Below are 17,068 nucleotides of genomic sequence, written 5' to 3'. Positions count from 1 at the left end.
AAAAGCCCAGGAAGCCAAGGCTAGCCCAGGTGCGTGTGGTAGCCGATGCGGCTGGCACCGCCATTGTGGCGGCCCGGTCGGCCCGGCCCGATCGGCCAACGACTGATTTTTAGTTTTTTTAAAAAAACCTATATAAACGGATGAGTAACGCGGGTGGTAGCGATGGTGGTAGTGGTGGGGATCACGGAGGAGTACGAACGGAGGATGAACGAAAGGCTATGGAGGCCTAAATGAATCGCGAGATGGACGGTACATGCGTAGGGTGGAGCAGCAGGCGATACCTCGCCCTCCACGGGTTATCCACCGCCGGGCAGTGATTGATCGGGATCACGTAGTTGCACATGTGTTTATCTGACGACTACTTTAGGAGGAGCCGCGGTTTCCGCAAACATGTTCCGGCGGCGTTTCGCAGGGAGTTATTTATGCGTATCGTTGGCGCATTAGAGCGTCGATATCATGTTCCGGCTTCGGGCGTGCGGTCTGGCAGACCCAGCCACACCTTTATTCAAAAGTGCACGGCGTCAATCAGGTAGTTATGGAGGCGCGGCGGACATGTGGGATGAGTACCTCCACATCGGTGAGTCGGCGGCCACGGAGATAATGCCGAAGTATTTACGTGAGGGCGTGATGAACGTTTTCGGTGGCGTACCTTCAAAGCCTGCTCCGGGATTGTCGGAATTTGATGCGGATGCACGGGAGAAGCATGGGTTCCCGGGATGTTAGGCGGCATAGGCGTATGTATTGGGAGTGGAAGAAGCTGTCCGGCACTGGAAGGGGCTTACACGACCGCTCAAGTCAAAGAATCCACGATGTCGTCGAGGCCGTAGGCGTTACCGGCATGGATCGCACGCGTATTTTGGGGTAGCCGGGTCAGAACAACGACCTCACGTCTCGAACTCGTCTCCCTCTTCAACGAAGTGCCGGGCGTCGGTCCGGCCGTCTCGTTTGTGGACAACGGCAGCCGGCATTATATGGGCTCTACTTGCGGATGGGATATACCTAGGTGGCTGTCTTTGTGAAGACGATCGAGGCACGCAAGTGATGAAAGGAAGGCCTGCTTTGCGGAACGACGGGAGTCGGCGCCTAGGACGTGGAGCGCGATTTGGTGTGCTCTAGTCTCGATGGGCGGCGATTAAGGGTCCAACGCGTTTGTTGGATGTCACATGCGTTTCCCAAATAATGTACGCTGCATTATCACTGCACATGATCGTCGAAGACAAGGCGTACACGACTAGTTGGGCCAATGACGATGAAGCGGTCCAAGCCACGGAGCGGCCACCCTAAGCATACGACGTGGGGTACCTCTCGATGAGCCGGCCGCCTCAAAGAATTTGCCGACTCGCCAAGTGGATGCTCTATTGACTCAAAAGGATATAATTGAATAGTTGTGGGCACGGAGAGCGCACGACGATAGTTTTTTTTTATTATGTACCTTTTTTAATGTAATTTTTTTAATCATGTACCTTTTTAAATGCAATTAATGAATTTTCCCGTATATGTCTCGTAAATTTAATTCCGTAATTTAATCGTAATTTTAATTAGTAAATGTAGTATATTTTGAATTATTTTTGCGTGCCTAAATCGATGTGGCGTGTGATTTTTAGTCTTTGCGACGTGGCGGGGTGAGAGAGTGCTTCTTATGTAGGCATAGTAGCATTGGAGATGCTCTTATAATCCATGCTTGATCAAAATTAATCTTGTATTGATGAACGGAGGAATATCATTTTTAATCTATAATATTTCAAAATTACAGACATTACACTTTTCCTTTTAAACTATCTTACAAAACATATTCTATCATATTTTATTTATAAAAAGAGTTATTTCTAATATTAATATAAACATACTATTTTTCTTTTCAATTATGACATGAAACAACATATTCTAAAATTTGAAATAGTAAGATTTAATGAAGTGGCACGACACCATTGGCTCCACCACCTCTACGAAATCCTAGTCGGCTTTCTTCCCAATTACAGTCCACCAAACTCCAGAGTCTCCGCTTGATTCAAACAGACCTCACTCCCTCCGTCGCAATGGCGATCTCTCCCACCACATTCGCCGTCGCCGCTCTCCTCCTCATTACCCACCTCACATCCCCCGCCGCATCCATCTCCTCCGACCCCGTCGTCACCGAGCTCTCTGTCCTCCAATCCCAGTCCCCCACCGGCGTCATCCGCCTCTCCGACTCCCTCCTCCGCCGCATCCTCTCTCCTCCCACGCCCCGCCCCTTCCACGCCCTAATCTTCTTCGATGCACACCACCTCCACTCCAAGCCCGAGCTCTCTCTCCCACACTCAAATCCGAATTCGCCCTAGTTTCCGCCTCTTTCCAATCCAACAACCCTAATCACAAATCCAAACTCTTCTTCTTCGAAGTCGAATTCCAGGAATCTCAATCCTCATTCGCCCAATTCGGCGTCAACTCCCTCCCTCACATCCGCCTCATCCCGCCGACCGCCTCCGATGTCAAAACGCAATCGATTCAAATGGACGGCGCCGATTACTCGAGGCTGGCCGATTCCATGGCCGAATTCATCGAATCCAGAGCTCAATTGACCGTCGGCCAGATCAATCGCCCCCCTGTGGTTTCGAGGAAACAAATCGCATTCATAATCGCTGTAATCCTGCTCATGACCCCCTTCTTCCTGAAGAAATTGATCGCTGGCAACACCATTTTCCACGATAAGAACGTATGGATGGCGGGGGCGGTTTTCGTCTACTTCTTCAGCGTTTCGGGGGCGATGTTCAACATAATTAGGAAAATGCCGTTGGTAATTGCGGACAGGCAGGATCCGTCGAAGCTGGTGTTCTTCTACCAAGGATCAGGGATGCAGCGGGGGGCGGAGGGGTTCTCGATCGGCTTCTTGTACACGATCGTGGGGCTGCTGCTGGCTTTTGTGGCTCATGTATTGGTGAGGGTGAAGAACAAGACTTTTCAGAGGGCTGTGATGCTGTTTGCGCTTTTCGTGTCGTTCTGGGCCGTGAAGAAGGTGATTAACTTGGATAATTGGAAGACCGGGTATAGCATTCATGCCTACTTACCTTCGAGCTGGCAGTGATGGCTTTGGTAAGAAATTGATGTTGGTTGAATTTGTAGTTGTAGTTCTTACAGTCACAGACATACTTGAGGCTTTCTTCTTGATTGGATATGCAATACTGAATATTTTTGCTAGATGGTTTGTTCCTTGCTGATGGCTTTTCAGTTACTAGTAATTACAATTTGAACTTTCCACTCTTGAATGCATCTATTTTTGTGTCTGTTTTTGTTTGATGTGCTTTCTTTCAGTGTTTCTATGTTGAATGAAGTATGTTGTGAAATGAAGGAAACCAAAGTATAACCTGAAAATTGGTGCTGTCATATCCCGAACGAATGAGTTTTTGGGCCTTAAAAGTAGACTGCTGAGGTTGCTGTCCATCTTATGCTCATTCTATCAATAGGATTCACAACAATGTTTACTGTCCATTTATGCTCCTTCCATCAATAGGATTCACAACAAAGATTGTAGAATGTTCTCATACGCATACACCATCAGTAGGGCTCGTAACCAAGTTTCCAGAAATACAGTATTGTTGTCTTCTATTTATTCGTCTTTGGTTAGCCAGGATTGGTTATGCAACTTATGTTTGACTTTGTTAATTTGCAGTGCTAGTACTAGTGATACTCACCTGTTTGAGAGTGAAATTACTTGCATAGATTTTGAGTTATCTGAGTTCATTCAAGTGCCATTTTGATAGCAATGGAGAGTCGATGGCTCCAAATACACTGAACTCGTAGATTTGTACCTATGAAGGAGTATTCTGAGTTCCGTGGTTCTTCTCTAGTGGCATGAACGCTTATACATCCTGTGACAATGGCACAGATTTCATATTCGGAGGAACTAAATTCTCTTTCTCAATTCGAGGTTATAGGTCTAGTAACCGTATTCTTCTTTGTCTTTTGCACTCTTCCTTCTGTTGTGACTGAAGTTTGAAAATATCACATAAGTATGCCGTGAATGTTGCTGGAGTAGTGTATGAATGCTCTGCTGAGTGATGATCTATTCATTGGTAGTATCTCTCAGTTTCTAAACAGTGCTTCTTTCCTTTCTTTTGCATTCAACCCAAGGCTATTCATAGGGAGAATATATTCCTTGAGTCCAAATCAAACTTGGACCCTCACAATCTCACTTAAAAAGGGAGACATAAATAAGGATTCAACAAAAAGTCTCATAGCAGGGCCGGCAAGAAAGCATGCATATCTAAAATTCTTTGCTTAAGCATGCAGCAGCAGCAAGATTCCCTATAGATATAAATCACAATTACCCCTTCCTAATTCTGGCACACTTAGTTGCAAATTGTTGGGATATGGAAGAACAAGCCGAACTTGTCGGATTAGCCTTCGTGGAGCACTACTACCACCTGTTCGACCACGACGGGCCACCCTCATCTCGCTCTACAATCCGACGTCTATGCTCACGTTTGAGGGGGAGAGGATACAAGGGCTGATCACATCTCGGGCCCAAAATCAACCAGCTGCCGTTGATCAATGCCGCCATGCAATCAGCACCGTTGATTGCCAGCCGTCAGCCGTTGCCGGTGGTGTCGTGTCTCTGTCAGTGGCAGTCTTCATCTGCAGGGAGGAGCATTCCTTGAGGTTTAGCCAGGTGCCAAGTATATCCTAATAGTAGGCAACATTATTGATAAAACGAGTTCATTTTTAGAATTGAAACTAATATTTATCCATGAAAATAAGGGTTTCTTAAAAATTTCTTGAATGAACTGCAGATGTTTCACTTGATTCCGACGGGGGAAGGTGGCTATTTCGTGCAGAACGATATGTTTCGACTAAACTATGGTTGATTTCTACACTTTGGAGTTGTTATGAACTTACATTTTATTTCACATTTATTCGATGCTGGGTTGGTTGTCATGTTGTGGTTATGCATATATGCAATGTGCCATTTCGATATATATTTATCTTTTGGACTATAGATGAAAAGATATATCTCTCATAATTAGACACGTTAATAGCTTTTTCTCGTAAATTCTCAATTGTATTTGACTTAAAACAACCAATTAGTTATCCCGCCGTACGGGTGGAAAAAAGCATTCAATGTTTCGTATAAGAGATGTTATTCACATTTTTAAAACAACCAATTACTTTATTAAATGTACTATAAATCAAGACATGATAAAGTTTATTCAAAAAAACAAACAAAAAGTTTATATATCATGGAAAAAGAACACCCTAAAAATTTACTGAAAATTAAATTAAAAATTTGGGAAAAAGAAGACTAAAAACTTTAATGTTAGAAGGCTAAAATTGTGAAGGAGGCTCCATTCGTGATTCTAACACTTAAAATGATTAAACCACATATCACAATACATTATAGTGGTAAGTGGTAAGTGGTAACTGAATCGATCGACGTTGGTGGACGAGATTACAATTATTATGTAAGTCGAGTTCGACAACTTAAGTCAAGTGCATCTCAAGCATTTGATTAGAGATGCATTATGCGGTGTGAATGATATATACAAATTATTTGCTTTCTCAATTTCACGTGTTTGGACTACTAGTAATTCCTATCATCATTTAATGATACATATCGAAAAACACAGACATGAAACTATATCTAGAGGCATAATTGTATGTTGAAAAATGAAAAAAAACCCAGAAAATACTACTTATGAACGTTTTTACATTCAAAATATTCGGATATTGACCAGTGTCTCTAAAATAGAAAAATATATTAACAACTCTCCGGTCTTGTATTATTTTGCAACATTAGTGAATTAATTAAATTTGAATATCCTAATTAATTTAGTCCATGTTTATTTTTGATCAATTATTTTCTTCCTAGAAATTGACCCCCACAAGGCCACAAACCCCACCAATTTTTTGGGAGAATTTAGCGGTTTTCCCTCATCTCTCCTTCCTCTCTCTCTGCCCTTCCATCTCCTCTCTTCCAAAATATTCCCACACCCACCAACACACAATTCGCGTTGGATTACTTCTCCGACAACGCCACCGACACCACCCCTTATATTTCCTCTAAATCATTTCTTCGTTCCATGCCAACCTTAATTCTTCCACCAATCACCTCATCAATCACCTCCAATCATTGAAGAAATAATCCCCTTTATCCAATTCATAATTTCGTCGCATGCATATATATTAATATAGGCCTATTGTGGCATGTTTACACCAACATTATTTGTAGATATATATACGCCTCTTTTATATCTCATGTAAGGTTTCATTTCACTCCTTTTCCTTTATTGCGTGATGCTTGATTAGAACTTTTAGTATTATTATGAAAATACTTGACTGCAAATGGAGAGATGCCTATAACAATTTAATTGTGATTATCAATTAATACTTTATGGCACTATTGCTTTGGAAGTAGGCAAAGGAGGAATCCTTTTTGACATATTGGTGGTGCTTTGTCCTACATTGTGCTTCATATCCTACGATTTCTGATATGGGAACAAAAATGAAGGGGATATATAAAGGAGTCAAATACGGCATCACCAATATGTTTGGTAATTAATTTTTCCTATTTCTCTAAAATTAATCTAGTGTTTGGGGGCTTATTTAATTAGCAGTATTGTCTGGTCTTGCAGCAGTGAAGGAACCAGAAATGGAAATTGGGGGTCCCACTGATGTCAAACATGTAGCACATATAGGATGGATGGCTCCTCCGGAAATGCACCCTCTTGGGTAAATAATAGTAGTATTCATTTTCATACTAATTTATAATAGAATTGGTGTTGTGATATAGGTATATAGTTTAGATGTCAAAGAATTGGTCTGTACTATTGTTACAAATGCAGATGAATGAATACAAGACCGGGAATGATTTTGCAACGACATCAATTGGTAATTCTGCCTCTGGTTCTGGATCCACCGGCATGTCTCCGTGGTCATCTCGAGGTCACCCTCTTATCATCTCTATCATTTTTTGGTTGGAATTCTCATTAATATTCGCTAAAAAACTGTAAGGAATTTTTTTATTCAAATAAGGGCGTTAATTTGTGTTTTAAATGCACCATCTACGCTTCAATTTAACCATGCTTTTCTGTTGAATAAATTTTTAGTCATTTTTAATATTTTCCAATGTAATTGAATCTATTTTTTATTATTATAAGATGAGTTTGTTGTAATGTATATTACACGTGACATATGTTTATAAATATACATGCAAAGAAAATTGAGTATCTAGGGTTTGTAATACTATAAAATTTCACATGGTTCTCTTTAAAACTCAGTCTTAATGTTTTTCTTTTGATATCTTGATAAGTGAATAGTGATCAGAGGTTGGTTTATCATGAACAGAATTTGGCGATTCCGTAAGGCACGATGAGAACTCAACGGAGGCTGCTCCTGTGAAGAAGAAGGAGAGGAGGAAGAAGCCAAGATCGAATAACGTTAGCTCACCAAAATCATCGAACGGCTCTTGTTCATCAAGGCCTTCAAGGCAAGGAAAGCAAAAGACAAAATTCATGGAAAACAATGCAAAAGCAACAAACATCCAAGTTGTGTAGAATTAAAAGTTGTGAATTTCTTCCATTTTCTCCACCTCTTCAATAAGGGGACTTCTTGTTTTGTTCCTACACTGGAGAGTTAATTAATATCCAATTGATGTTGTAGGAAATCTGTGGCATTTAGTGAAAATGAGCCAAAAGATCAAACACTATATATAATGATTGATATGAGAAACTAAATTTCTTTTTTCTTCTTTTAAACTTAGTTTCTTCCTCGGAGTTGAGACGATGAGGACTTTGTACATATTTGGTTACTTGTTACTTTTGTTGACAAATAATTGTGCCGATTTGAATACTATTATTATTTGATCTTAACAAGCAATACAAGTGTATTATATTTTTCATTTTGTAGTGTCATTTTTCCGAGCCTAGTTTCTTGAATTGGTATCTTTTAAATAAGTGGAGGTTTTTTTTTTTACAATTGTCTACAACTTTAATCATAGTCCAAAAGTTTTCATCCCACTTAAATAATGGTTGGTTAGTCATGTATAAGCTTCTGACTAGAATGTCTTTAATTTGTGTTGTTATTTTCAATTTAAGAATTTTAATAAAGTATTTATATGTTTTTGAGTTAGTTATTATAAGTGGATAGTAATTAAAAAAATAAAATTATCTTGTGGTATAATTTGAGCCTTGATATTTGGTTTGGGGTCCATCATTCATATTGGGCCTAAATACATATAGCAGCCCATATAAGTAGTTCTCAAAATTAAAAAGAATAGAAAAATGAGGCCCAAATAATGTTTGAAACACAGACGACTTAACCGTCACACCGCCGATACCTTCGTCCCTTCTCTCTGTCTCTGAAATTCTACATCTCCATTTCACCGCCGATTAAACGCAAAACGGTCGATTGCATCCAGTCTTTTGATCGTCTCGGTGTTGGATGCTGTTTTGGAAACTCTGATTGAGTATTGTTCAATTAGGGAAAGGGTAAATAAACAGAAAAATGATTGCGGATTTCCACCTATTGCGGACAATCAGCGCCGCGATGCGCCACCGCCAAATCGGGGAAGGCCTCTCCAATATCCATCGCCGCTTGTTACACCTCGGTCCAGACACCGTTGAAGAGTTATTCGAAAGGCATGTAGTGAAGGACGATAACAAGCACCTCGATGATGACGAAAAGGAACTTTTGACTCGGCAGCGACTCACCAGCACTCGCCGCGAGGCTCTAAGCCTGTACCGTGATATCATCCGAGCGACTCGCTTCTTCATGTGGCCTGACTCGCGAGGCGTCCTTTGGCGCGATGTTTTGAGGGAAAATGCGCGCAAGGAATTCGAGGCTGCGCGCTTTGAGAAGGACCCGGAGGTAGTGACTCGGCTGCTTATCGGAGGACGGGACGCAGTGCAGGCGGCGATCGATAAGCTCGTGGAGAAGCAGAAGGAGCAAATCGAGAAGGAAAGCAATGAGTCGCGCCGCTGATGATGTTAATGGTAATTACATCAGATTTGGAATTGAATATGCCGTTCTTAATTGAATCTGGAATCGCTCCTATGCCATATTTCCAAGTTAAATTACTCAAGGGTAGCAATTTCTGCCCCTTTTTTTCTGGAGCTGTTTATCGCAGTTATCTATTTTTTGGGGGAAATTGGGGATTAAATGGGATTTGTATGCTATAGGTCTCCGGTGTCTAGCCTGTACATGCTTATGTTGTTCATATAACATAGAATAAAGGTTTTGAATTTGTGGTTTATTTGTATGTTGGAGAAACATGATTGGTGGAGCATGTGAGTTAGTCTAATGTGAAGCTAGAAGCTTAACCCTAAAATGGATGAGGAACAGATGAAATTGAAGCTCTTTGGGTATTGCTGTTTAAAAACTTATCTGAATCTTCGACAAGTAATTGTCTTTAGTGGCCATATGAATATGGATGGCAGATCAAGGTTTTCTTCAACCTTTTTGGTCCCTCTTAGAATAAGTCAACTTAGTTAGCAACTCCATCTTTTTACACAAGTCAGGGTTATAGAGAACGGAGTAAAAACAGACAGGAAATGCCACAGTCATCTCTATGGATGATTCATTACCTTAATGGTTTATGCATATGCCGGTGTGTAGGGAAGTTTATCACATCTAATGCATTTTTTGGTTTGTATATTTACTTGTAGATGATCGAGAGCTTTGCCCAATCACATAACTTATATTGGTTGCTTCAGTACACACTTATAGTGAATAAAGCTTGTGGTTCTGTTCTACTTCCAAACCTTGCTAGTTGATGAAAATCAAGTCTGCTATTTTATCTTTCCTAGCTAAGTGCGCCAACTCAATTTGTATCCAGGATTGTCACCATATCTTTTACTGTTAATATTAGAAGAAAGAGTTGTTGATGCTAGTTTATCTTGTCTAAAAAGGTTTAATCAAGAGAGATGCGTAACTATTATAGTGTTCTTAATGATTACATGTAATCATGAGCCCCAATCCAATTGAGATCCAATAACTGAAAAGGGTGTATCTATTCCAACCTTTTTAAACTTGCATTCATTAATTTTACTCCTCATGTTCTCGTCAAGCTTGACTAGTAAGCTCAGACGTGAAATTTGTAAATTTGAGCTGTAGATGATGCTTGGTTTTATCTGAGTGGTGAGAAGCAAGTTGATGAAAATTTTATATGATATGACAACCTAAATGTATTACTACCTGTAGATATCCACGTTTCTGGCTGTAGATTGGATTCAAATCAAATAGCCTCAGATCGTTCTTGGTAATGGCTACTTTTTAATATGCAACCATGAACCTGGAGAACGATAGAGTATGCATATTAGCTAGAAAAGTTGTCTGATATAATCTTCAGGATCATAATATTACTAAGCAAGACCAATGTTATGGCTCAGTAACAGATATGCCTCCTTGAGTGCTACAAATGTATCTGTTATCTTTCTTCAGCAATACTTCTTGGAGAGAGGGTCGGTGTAGGAATCAGGTTTTAGTTTGTTTATATTCTATTTTCATGCAAATGAATTAATGGAGTATACATGCTAAGGAAAGGAAGGAGGAGAGTAATTTGGATATATGAACACTCAAATGCTCTAAATCTAATGCCTTATGAATTATTCATACAATGCTGGAGTGAATTCCTCAGCTTATGTATTTTTCTTCTCTCTACTTTCCAGTTTAAAATTTCTATGAATTTGCAATCAGGTTTTATTCTTAGGAATAAAGAGGCCCATATAATTGATAATCTCATTTTCGGATGTAGAAGCCTTCCAGTGTTCACCGTTTTCTTCAACATTAAAAGCGTGACCAACATAACATGGGTTAATTGGACAACTGCGTATGGGTTTCATGTGAAGTCGTAAGATTTTCCAGCATTGTTATTGTATAAGGAAAAGTTGTAAACTAGGCAATTTAAATGGATTCATACTTGTTTTTGAACTCTTTTTTCCCTTGGAGAAGGGAAGTTTGTAAAACAGGCAGTTCATTAGATTTACTACTTCTTTAGTGGGAAAAATCACAAGAGTTAATATATCAAAATATTCATTTTGCTTTTGAAAAAGGTACACAATGGCCATTTTTGACTTAAATACTCCCTCCATCCCTTAAATATGAGGATATTTTTCATTTTTAGATGTCCCATAAAAATATCTCCTTCCATTTTTGGTAACTTCCATCTCTTTAATAAGTTGAGCTCTTTCTCCACTAACAATATTGTAACTTTACCAATTGTGCATTAATTCTCGATTCGTTCCAAATGTCCATATTTTTATGGGACGGATGGAGTACTAATTTTCCCTTCATTCACAACTATGAACTTTATGGTCGTGAACAGTAGGCAAAATATGTTTAATTCACAACCAAGAAGGTCAGTGTGTTAGGTAAAATAGACTAAGATGCATTTTTGTTGCGAATTATAATCAACAAATGGTCATTTAACTATGATTGTCAATTGTAGGCCAAATAAGGCAATTTGGGAATAATGAGCTTCTTCATTGCAATTACTATCATTATATTAACTGCTCTTTTTGGGATATCCCAAGGAATTTGGTAATTTCTTGAGCTAATTTTGCTTGTTTTGAGATTGGAGAAATCTTAGCTTTGAGTTTAATCGCATATCATATACTCTCGTCAGTCCCATATAATTTGTCTCATTTCACTTTATTTATTTTTGGTAGTGGACCACATATTCCACTAACTCATTACTACTCACATTTTATTACTCTCTCCGTCCTGGATAATTGCCCAGCTTTTCCATTTCGATTCCCACATAATTGTCCCATTTCACTTTTACCATTTTGGTAGTATGACTCATATTCCACTTCTCATTCCTACTCACATTTTATTATAAAACTAATATATAAAGGTAGGACTCACATTCCACTAACTTTTCAACCCACTTTTCATTACAATTCTTAAAACCGTGCCCGGTCAAAATGACCGAATTATTCGGGACGGGGGGAGTATAAAATTAATACTTTAGAAGTAGGACTCACATTCCACCACTTTTCCAACCCACTTTCCATTAAATTTCTTAAAACCCGGCTGGGTCAAAATGTCTCAAATTATCTGGGACGGTGGGAGTAATTATAAATCATGTAAAATGACTATTTTTCATCTTTACAGTAGAAAAAAGTGGTCTTTTATTAGTTCATCAAACTACGAATGCAATTCTTCTTTTTCAAGTGCTCGGCTCTTGTACTTCTTAAATTCTTTTATCGTGAGCTCTTGAATAACTAGTCGACTCGTTTAATGGCCTCCGCTTCTTTTCTTCTTTTTTCTTTTTTACTTTATGCACAACGGAATGCCATCTGAAATGGAAAATTCTAACCGAGCGTTTTAAAGCAATATTGCAAAACTAAAACAGAATTGCAGAAAATCATCACCGTTTTAAAATGTCAATGACATTTTTTTAAAATTTATTAGAATCAAATTAAATGTATAAAATAAAACAAACAATGTTAAACGTGTATTAAACGGATGTGGTGTTAGATCATAATTTGAAGTTTGTACAATATTTATCTCATGACTTTGAATAATCGATAAAAAAAATTGTTACTGTTCAATCATACCACATTACAACTCTCATTCTCTCCACATTCAAAATTAAATACTTTCAGAAGCTCTGAGAATTCCTGGTGGATCAAAGTAAATACTATGGCCTAGGGTGTTCTATGCGAAAGCAACACTATAACTATATAGCAGAGGAGAATTTATACCAATAATTCAGCATATAGTACTGTCAAAATTTGAAATGCAGTAGTAAAAAATCCGTATAAGATTCTTGAGTAGGACAACTAAAGTCAAGTCATGTCAAGTCCACGAGGACTGTTTAAATATCATCAAATTTTGATATTACTTACTACCATTTCGGTCAGTCTCGAAAGTTTGACCTACTTCACTTTAAATCATTTTTAAACGGATGATATTATCCTACATCTCATTCCTACTTCCATTTATTATAAAACTAATACTCCCCGTCCTCAAAATTGTCACTTTGACCGACTGGGTTTTAAGAAATGTAATAGAAGTGAGTTGAAAAAGTTGGTGGCATGTAGGGTCTTACTTTTATATATTAGTTTTAAAGTAAAATATGAGTGAGAATGAGTTAGTGGAATGTGGGGTCATTACCAAAAATAGTAAAAGTGAAAGGTGACAAATTTTAGGGACGAACGAAAAAAGAAAATAGGTCACAAATTTTCGAGGGACGAAGAGTACTTTAAAAGTAGGACCCACTCCCACAACTTTTTCAATCACTTTTCATTACATTCTTAAAACGTGGTGAGTTAAAGTGTGCCAATATTTAGGGGACGGAGGTAGTATTTATTTTTAATTTGTCTTACTCCCTCAGTCCCAAGTATTAGACCAACTTTCCTTTTTGGGATGTCGAACTATTAGACTCATTCCTTTTTAGCAAAAGCATATATCTTATTTTATTCCTCACCTACTTTTTTCTCTCTTCTCTCTCCTCTTTTTCCCTCTCTCATACTTTACTCTCTCCACTTTAACTATTTAAATATCAATTCCTTAAATCATGTGCCCAAAAAAAGTGAGTCTAATACTCCGAGAGGGATGGAGTACTATATATACACACGCATGGAAACGAGTCAGTGAAAATGATAAATATTGATATAAATGAATATGTCATTTGATCAAGAAGATGAGCGGCGGATGATTTCTTTTTCATTATTTTTATTGATATCTAATATTTCAAATATTATTATTGCTTAACTTTATGTAATTGAAAAGGGCGATGACTGCAATATGTCATTTGATGAGTATCAAGAAAATACATATACAATGAGATTCCAAAAAATTTTAGATATTTTTGGAATTGTGTTATAGAATATCTAAATACTTTTAGTAGAATTGTTAATTATAGTATTATCTAATAAAAAATTTAGGTTCTAAATAGGGAAAAATTTTAATATATAGAATACAAATGAATAAAGGAGAGAATTTTAGAATATGTGAGTACTGATATATATGGGTGTGTTGTATTATTTTGAAGTTGAAGTTGAAAAGTAAATGTTTCTTAGTTTGCCCAAAACACCACGTGTCTAAGTGCTTTTGTTCACTCGATCTGTCAGTAGTCTTAAATATTTCATCCATACAACTTAACAAGATGATGATGTTGTAATCCAAAAACTCATGCCTATTTTATTCACGAATTCGTGGTTCCTTTGTTTTGATTTGGATAAAAGCTGCTTCACAAGCAACTCGCCTATGTTATAACAATTCGTGGTTCCTTTGTTTTGATTTGGATAAAAGTTGCTTCACAAGCAACTCGCCTATGTTATAACTCCATCACTCCACTCCATATATATGCACTCAAAACAAGTGATTCATGCAAATTTCAAATATTTATATTTTTAGTTTTGAGAGTTGTGTTGAAACGCTAACTATACTTGTTGATCTTAAACTGATATCAAATGTACATATATCATACTGCAAAGTTTACTGACCATATTTAGGAGCACAAAAATATTTCAATTCAAGTTATTTTATATATGTGACATCCATGACCCAAAACATGCATTATTTTGCATATGAAAATATTTTTATTTATTATTGCATATTTTTTTATATAATGTTATTTGCATAATAAATATTATATCAATAAATATTACCTTAAGTATTAAATAGTTAATTAATTTAAGTGTATACATATATAAAATAATGTGAATGTGTGCATGTCTTGTCCTTGGAAATATATAATATACGTACACGTTCTTGTATGCATACAAATACAAAGTGAATATGATGAGTATTTTATTCACTAAGAAAGTTTTATTAATATTTTTATACTTAGAATATTAAATTGTTTATTTTGTAAGTTATCTTTATCTCACAATTATATATGTAAGGGACGTGTAGTACCATGTGTTTAACTAAAGACATGCCACTTGAATATATAACCATCCTTGTAATATGTATAAGTCGGTAAGTTGCCGACGTGAAGGTCTATATATACAAATACACATAATTATGAAAAAAGGAGGAGGATAGGGGAAGGAAGAAAATAAAAAGGGGAGAGAGAGGCCTTCGGTAATTAGGGAAGAAGTTTACCATAACACAGGCTTTGATTTTTAAATTGATTGAGAGTTATAAATTAAAGAGTTCGAATCAGGAGAGTCAGAATCAGGAGTTTAGTAAGTTTATCTATCGTGATCAGGTGTGTATAAATCACACTTTTAGTTTTATATATTTTATGTGATTAATTGTTATGTGTTAAATTGGAGTGAATATTTGAATTATATGATGTGATCTTGATATGATATGTGTTTAATTATGATGATGGGGATATATGCTTGCTTTGCAATAAATTGTATATTAAATTGGAATTATTGAGTGGAATATGATATGGATATGTGTTTGGTGCAATAGATATGTTTTGCATATGGTATTGGAATTAATTGAATCATTTGATTAAAGAGGATGCGTGATAGTCATGTCTTGGATCGAAATCATAGTGGACATATTGGGACCTTCGGGTCAATCATATTGGGATCTTCGGGTCAAATCATATTGGGACCTACGGGTCAATTCACGTGGGACCTACGGGTCAAATCATAGTGGGACCTTCGGGTCAAATCATAGTGGCATATTGGAAATCTCGGGCAAATACCATGCTTGAACTATCACGGAATAATAAAGCGAACATAGTGGCATATGCATATTTATATGGAAATATTTTAATATTTGTTGATAATTGTTATATATATTGGTTAAAGAATATATTGATATATGGGATGTGGAATTAAAGGTAAGGCTTATATACATGAGTTGTGGCTCATATAAACTACTAATTTTTTTCGGGAATAAGATATCAATGATGTCACAGGTTGATGTGAGTTACGTTATTATAAGGGTCGGCCATCGACACGTTTTAGCAACCTTCTCCTCCTCATCGTTCTTGCATGTAAATAAATGTACGAGTATATAGAGTGGTGAGAGGGTCTCCTCGTTTAGAATATTTTGAAATATGTACCGATAAATGTTGGATTTTGAAATTTGAAATTATATAATGTGTGTTTTATTCTCTCTTGACACGTGGATTATTTATTCTAAATAGATTTCATATCATACAGATATGTTTATAAATAATAATGTTATTTAGGATAGATAAAACATGAAGTATGTTACCATATCCCTTCCTAACAATGTTCCTAATGTTAAATAGCACATCTATTGAGATCGAGATCAACGTTACAAATACGTATATGGCTTGAATTATAACAGAAAGAAATAAAAGAAGCGGAAATAGAAGTGAAAATAAATAAAATAAAACGGACTAATACTCTCTCCTCCACTATTAATCGCACTAAATTTTCTTTTTAGTCCGTCCTTAATTAATTGGCCATACTTTTTTACAAAAGATAGAACCCACATTCCACTAATTCATTCTACTTACATTTTATATATAAAATTGATATATAAAAGTAGGATCCACGTTCACTAATTTTATTTTACTCACTTTTACTATAGTTTTTAAAATCAGTATCCATTAATTAGGGACGAGAGCCTAGTAAATTGAGTCAATAAAAGTTTTCTTTTTACAAGATAAATGTTCACCTAACATATAAAACCACTTCAAACTTGCCAGCTAGAGATTAACTGAGCAAACAATGATCCTAATGTTAAATGCAAGAAAAAATAAAAAAGAAGATTGTTTGAAAACTTGGAAAAAAATTTTTACATTTATTTATATAGAGAAAAATCCTAATTTTATATACACAAAATGCAAGAAAAATTAAAAAAGAAGAATTGTTTAAAAACTTGGAAAATAAATTTTACATTTATTTATATAGAGAAAAATCCTAATTTTATATATACAAAATGCAAGAAAAATTAAAAAAGAAGAATTGTTTAAAAACTTGGAAAAATTTGTGTATGCGTGTTCTCTAAATTTTACATTTAGTTACATTTAGTTATATAGAGAAAACTTCAATATGTACTTAATTTTCAATTCAAGACGCCCTACAAAATGAATCGAAAATTAACAGAAGAAGAAAGACCAAAGGCCTTCGCTTTATTTACAACAATCACTATCTGAAAAATTTGATATTAATTTAAGATGACTATGCTTCCAATATACATAGAGTGATCA

The 17,068-nt window shown here is 36.7% G+C and overlaps 1 protein-coding gene and 3 pseudogenes across 1 annotated transcript; all 4 read left to right on the top strand.

Annotated features, from left to right (window-relative positions):
• Positions 1-1,953: 1,953 nt before the first annotated feature.
• LOC125198927 lies at positions 1,954-3,136 on the top strand (annotated as a pseudogene).
• Positions 3,137-4,250: 1,114 nt separating this feature from the next.
• LOC125198925 lies at positions 4,251-4,972 on the top strand (annotated as a pseudogene).
• A 1,148-nt stretch (positions 4,973-6,120) lies between these two features.
• Positions 6,121-7,824, top strand: LOC125198924 (annotated as a pseudogene).
• Positions 7,825-8,433: 609 nt separating this feature from the next.
• On the top strand, positions 8,434-9,859 carry LOC125198926. Its single transcript, XM_048097152.1, has 2 exons — positions 8,434-8,963; positions 9,636-9,859. The coding sequence occupies exon 1, from the start codon at positions 8,476-8,478 to the stop codon at positions 8,950-8,952; it is 477 nt and encodes a 158-aa protein (XP_047953109.1). The 5' UTR covers positions 8,434-8,475; the 3' UTR covers positions 8,953-8,963; positions 9,636-9,859.
• The last annotated feature ends 7,209 nt before the right edge of the window (positions 9,860-17,068 follow it).

The sequence above is a fragment of the Salvia hispanica genome, unplaced genomic scaffold, assembly GCF_023119035.1.
Source record: "Salvia hispanica cultivar TCC Black 2014 unplaced genomic scaffold, UniMelb_Shisp_WGS_1.0 HiC_scaffold_324, whole genome shotgun sequence".
NCBI classification, from domain to species: Eukaryota; Viridiplantae; Streptophyta; class Magnoliopsida; order Lamiales; family Lamiaceae; genus Salvia; species Salvia hispanica.
The sequence above is the reverse complement of the archived record's forward strand: the minus strand, read 5'-3'. Positions and strand labels throughout refer to the sequence as shown.